General features: G+C 41.4%; 1 protein-coding gene across 1 annotated transcript; it reads left to right on the forward strand.

Moving 5' to 3' along the window:
- The first annotated feature begins 503 nt into the window (after positions 1-503).
- Positions 504-4,307, forward strand: SARC_06990 (hypothetical protein). Its single transcript, XM_014299079.1, has 3 exons — positions 504-1,045; positions 2,539-3,224; positions 3,617-4,307. Exons 1-3 carry the CDS (start codon positions 793-795, stop codon positions 3,995-3,997), a joined length of 1,320 nt encoding a protein of 439 aa, XP_014154554.1. The 5' UTR covers positions 504-792; the 3' UTR covers positions 3,998-4,307.
- The last annotated feature ends 850 nt before the right edge of the window (positions 4,308-5,157 follow it).

Here is a 5,157-nt window from a genome sequence, read left to right on the forward strand (position 1 = left end):
CATACTTCCATTGGCTCAAATCATAGATGTACATGTTTTTTTAAGCCTTTTGTGAAGAAAAAAATTAAACACGTATAGCATTGCAGAGTTTTAAAAATTGATATAAAGGATCGTAACACGTGCTCAGTGATGGGCCAGTCGCCACACCGCCGCACCGCCACACCGCCAGTTTTTCACCAGTCCTCCGAGGCTCTGAGTCTCAGAGCCTCAGACTCGCTCAGTCTCTCAGACGTCAGTCCTCCACTCCTCACAGTCCTGGACTCCTGACTCCTCCAGTCCTCTGTCCTCAGTCCTAACTGGCTCACTGACTGTCTGACACAAACCCCCCTCCTGGGTCTCCCCCCCTTGCCCATTACCGCCCCCCCCCCCCCAAACCCCCTAAATAATTTACTGAAAGAGGGCTACATTTTTAGTACATTTTTAATAATTTACTAAATTTTTTTTCACAAAAGAGAGCTGTAAATATTTGACAAACTCGTATACTATTTATTACGTCAATGCCAGGGGAGAGTCGCATTGTGGAGGTGTTGTAGATGGCACACACTGGTATACGAGACGGGTATATATTATAAGTACACATACATATACATATGTATTATACATCACAGGTATTGTACCATTGTTGTTGAGGAAAAATTGGTGGATAGTTGACGTGATTCTCAATCGATCGGTCAACAGAGGTGTGATACGCTTTATACAATCTGGATATTAAAGCGATATCCCAATCATAACATATATATCAAACAAACCTATTCAAAACGTATTATATTGTACAACTGTACGCTTGACACAATGAGCAGGAGCGAAAATACTGACTCGTCTGTGGACATAGAAGCCCTTGAAACACAGCCTCTCTTAAGTGCACGCCGTGATAGCCATGGACACTCGCACTCAATTGCTAGTGAAATTGATTTGCACAAAATACATGGCGATGACCGTATAGGAAAGAAATCTGTTGCAGCTGAACGATCACGTGCCCATGCGGCGAGGAAGATATACATCGCGACCGCTGTGTGCTTCTGCTTTATGGTGGGAGAAGTAGTAGGTAGGTTATGTATATATGTGTGTGTGCGGTGTACGTGTGTCTGTCTGTCTGTCTGTCCGTCTTTAAGCGTTTGAGTACGTTCTCGGTTGACCTTCACTACCATCATTTAAGTACTTATTTGTATGTGTGTATACATAAAATCATAATTCATATTAGTTGCGAGGAGACATATATCCATCGCAATGCCCGTATTTTTCTGCTATATGATTGGGAGTTGATATACATTCATCGCAATATCTGTAAATTTCTGCTTTGTGGAGGAAGAAGTGTTTATTATATGTTGTCTTTGGGTTTGAGTTTCCTTGTACGGTCTCGGCCGGCCATTTAAGCCTCAAACAACATGCATAAGATTGTTTATCCTATTTGTGTTATTCATGTCTATACTATTCATCTGGTTTTTGCCCGTATCTACGTAGTTATCGTGTGTGTATTCCTATTGGATATTATCTTTCTATTTTGGATTTGCAATCCGCACTATATAAGCGTGGTCGCGATATTCACATACTTGCGGCGGTCCCTGTATATGAATATGAACAGTGGTATCCTCATGCTTTTTGATGTAGACTCGGATGTATATGTTCGATGCAGTTACATGTATGGGATCCTATTTGTATGCAGTTTACGAATCGAAGTTATTCAGTGAGTACCTATTTGTCTATTTATTAACGTTTACAGAAGTATATATTGGAATATATATATATGCGTGTGTGTGTGTGTCATATACATATATATATAGACTCGATGTATATGTTCGATTCAGCTACATGTATGGGATCCTATTTGTATGCAATTTCCAAAAGTTATTCAATAAGTACCTATTCATTTATGTATTTGCGTTTACATAAGTGTATTTATATATATATATATATATATATACGTGTGGGTGTCATATATATATATTAGCGTCCCTACATATAGGCATAGCTATCAGAGGCGACATAGTGGTAACTAGATATATCATACAATGTTCATTTGTTGCACAATGCCTGTATAATGTGTATTATATATTCGTGTCTTTAGATACATATGCAAAGATAAAAGATTACGCAAATGTATTTATTTGTCTAAACAATTATGCGGATATATTTGTGCGTGTGGATACCTCTTTATGATGTTTGGAAATACAAAAGACAATGCACATGAACATCCACAAACACGACTTCCCGAGCATATATTTTGATATCATACCTTGTATGCCTCGCATGTAGTATGATGCATCTCTGTACATTTCCCATCTTGCGCGTACCGTTATAGACCCTTCGTACTCGTAGATGCATATACATGTTTAGAACGTATTTTCACTATGTACGGGCTCAAGTACCCTGGTACGAGATCATATGTCCCTCCATGATATACTCACGTGCATATACCTATAGCCATCTCTATATACGTGTATATATATATGCATTTCCGCACTTCATGGCCATCTCGTACCTTTTGTATCGTGTATCGTTACACCCCCGCCATACTCAGACCCTTCTCCCGTGCCACAGGTGGTTATTTTTCCGGCTCTCTTGCGATCATGACGGATGCCGCGCATCTTCTGAGTGACATTGCAGGATTCTTTATTTCACTCGTTGCCTTACATTTGGCGGGCAAACCAGCGTCGCACAAAATGAGTTTTGGCTATAATCGGGCTGAAATCGTAGGTGCCCTTCTGTCTGTGTTGCTTATTTGGCTGCTCACGGGTGTGCTGCTATTTGAGGCCGTTTCGCGATTGTTTAACCCGATACCGCTAGATGGGAAAACCATGTTTATCACTGCATGTGCGGGTGTGTTCTGCAATATTGTCATGGCGACAACGCTGTCGCACTCTCACTCGCACGGCCTTGGCGGAGGGGATCACGGGCATTCGCACGGAGACGCGCCCGAGAAAGGTCATGGGCATGCTCACGGCACATCGGCACAGGAGGAAGTGGAAGAAAACATCAACGTGAAAGCAGCATATATACATGTCCTAGGTGACCTAGTGCAGAGCATTGGTGTGGTGATTGCCGCGGCTCTGGTGTGGCACAACCCCGAGCTCGTGTGGGTGGATCCTATATGCACGTTTTTATTCAGTATCCTGGTCTTGGCAACTACATTCAACCTTATGAGAGATGCCTTGCACGTGCTGATGGAGGGAGTGCCGAAGGGAATTGATGTGAACGCGCTCAAAGAGGAGTTGGAGAGCCTTCCGGTATGCTTCTTCGTTGTTTGAACACGCCTCTCAACTGCTAACGCTCCGGATACGTGCTGCTGTCTAGAAAATTCGGCTCGAGTTTGCTTTAACGTGCGCTCCAAAATACTACTAGAGTGTGGACTGCGTATGTTTATATGTATGTTTGCTCTGTGTGTTCTCGTGCGTGGTGAATACATTCTGTGTTGTTTCACATGCGTATTTTTTGCAAGTTCATATATATGACTGTTTGCCTAAATTGGCAGCTCATAGCATTGAATAGATAAAGCGTGTGTTACTCAGTGTTGAAGTGGTTTGCGCGACCGATAAATCTTCTCGTTCAGAGATTGGTCTCCAATTATTAGTAAACTCAGTCAAAAGTGCTAATCTTATCCTTTCGTTTGTGTTCATAGGGCGTTGTCATCTCACATGACCTGCATGTGTGGTCGATTACTATCGGACAACCGGCTTTGGCCGTACACTTGTGCCTGGAGCCGGAAGTATGCACAGCCACAGTGCTCCTAGAAGCACAGCATGTCATCTGCGATAACTTTGGTATACATCATAGCACGGTACAGTTAGAACAGAGTAATTTCGACAATCATTGCGTAGGTATGGATGACTGTAATTCCATTTGTGTGGGACCCCGGGGGAGTATAATGAGAGGCGATATGCGGAAGGGAATCGATAGCACGACGGATCTCAACAAGGCCAAAATTAAGAGAGGCTCTAAGTCTAAAGCGAAGACTAATGCATCGCAGTCTGGAGATTCGCCCCCGGCTACAAAAAAATAATTTAGAGCTCAATATAAACCAATTTTAGAAGAGATATCCATGGAGGTTTGCAAAGTCAAATTAAACATAGGAAGCGTTCTTTCTCTGATTCGGTTATTGATCAATTCTCATTCTTCGACCCGCAAGCTGTTTGTCGGTGACAGTAAGGAAAACCAGGCAAAAATTGAGTGGTGATAAATCATGTCGCGACATGGAGACTGAAAGCGTTATTTCCGTATTGGTTGATTTTGGTAGTTAAGAAAATCGACACCGTCAACTTGCTCTTGGGAATTGAATATGAAGATTATAAATGGATATGACAAAATTGCAATTGTAGTACTGTCTAGCTTTATTACTCGATAATTAAGCGACTGTCTCGAGACTAGTTCATCCAAAGTCTTAGTGTTAAATCCATCTTCTAACTGGACAATCCACCTATCCTGTTTCTTATCCGGTCACGCTGATAAATAGGCCCAACCCCAAGAGGTCCACAGTCCGGTCCAAATCGTAGAGGACAGGGCATCCGCACTCTAGGAGACATCCGAATCAGTCCTTCCTACACAAATGGGAATTCTAAAGTGGAATCGAAAAGCAGCCATTTACTCTATAATATCAGTGTATGACTGTTTTTGAGTGCTCCGAAATTGAACAAAGGAATTCTTCTGTTGACAGTGGGAAGACTTAAACGGCACAAATAACGTAGTTATTAGAAAAATTGATCATTTGTGAGGTGTATATTGACGTACTACTACAATTGCAGATATTTCATCCATGTTCATGATATCATTTTACTTTCACAAGCCTCCTGCACTATGGAGTAAATGTTAAATACGAAACTAATCTACATACATATCCGCGACACAAAGTTACACAAGCAGTCATACACAGCAGACGTTGAGTGCCTATATATGCATGCACTGAAACACAAAAATCAATGACAGAATACTATTGGCACTTGGTCCTTTTCAATTAAAGTCAACTACTATATGAGATATACTATTTCAAGTACGTATCCGGAAAGTTCCCAAAAAAAAGTTGGCGAGTAGTCAAATGCAAATGTGGTGTCAATTATTAAAAATAAGAAGTTAGAAGTGTGGTGAAGGAACTAATTGTGCTGCAATCTGATATATATATGTGTGTGTGTATATTATATATATATGTGTGTGTGTGTGTGTGTGTAT

This window comes from Sphaeroforma arctica (assembly GCF_001186125.1).
Source record: "Sphaeroforma arctica JP610 unplaced genomic scaffold supercont1.526, whole genome shotgun sequence".
In the NCBI taxonomy this organism is placed as follows: domain Eukaryota; class Ichthyosporea; order Ichthyophonida; genus Sphaeroforma; species Sphaeroforma arctica.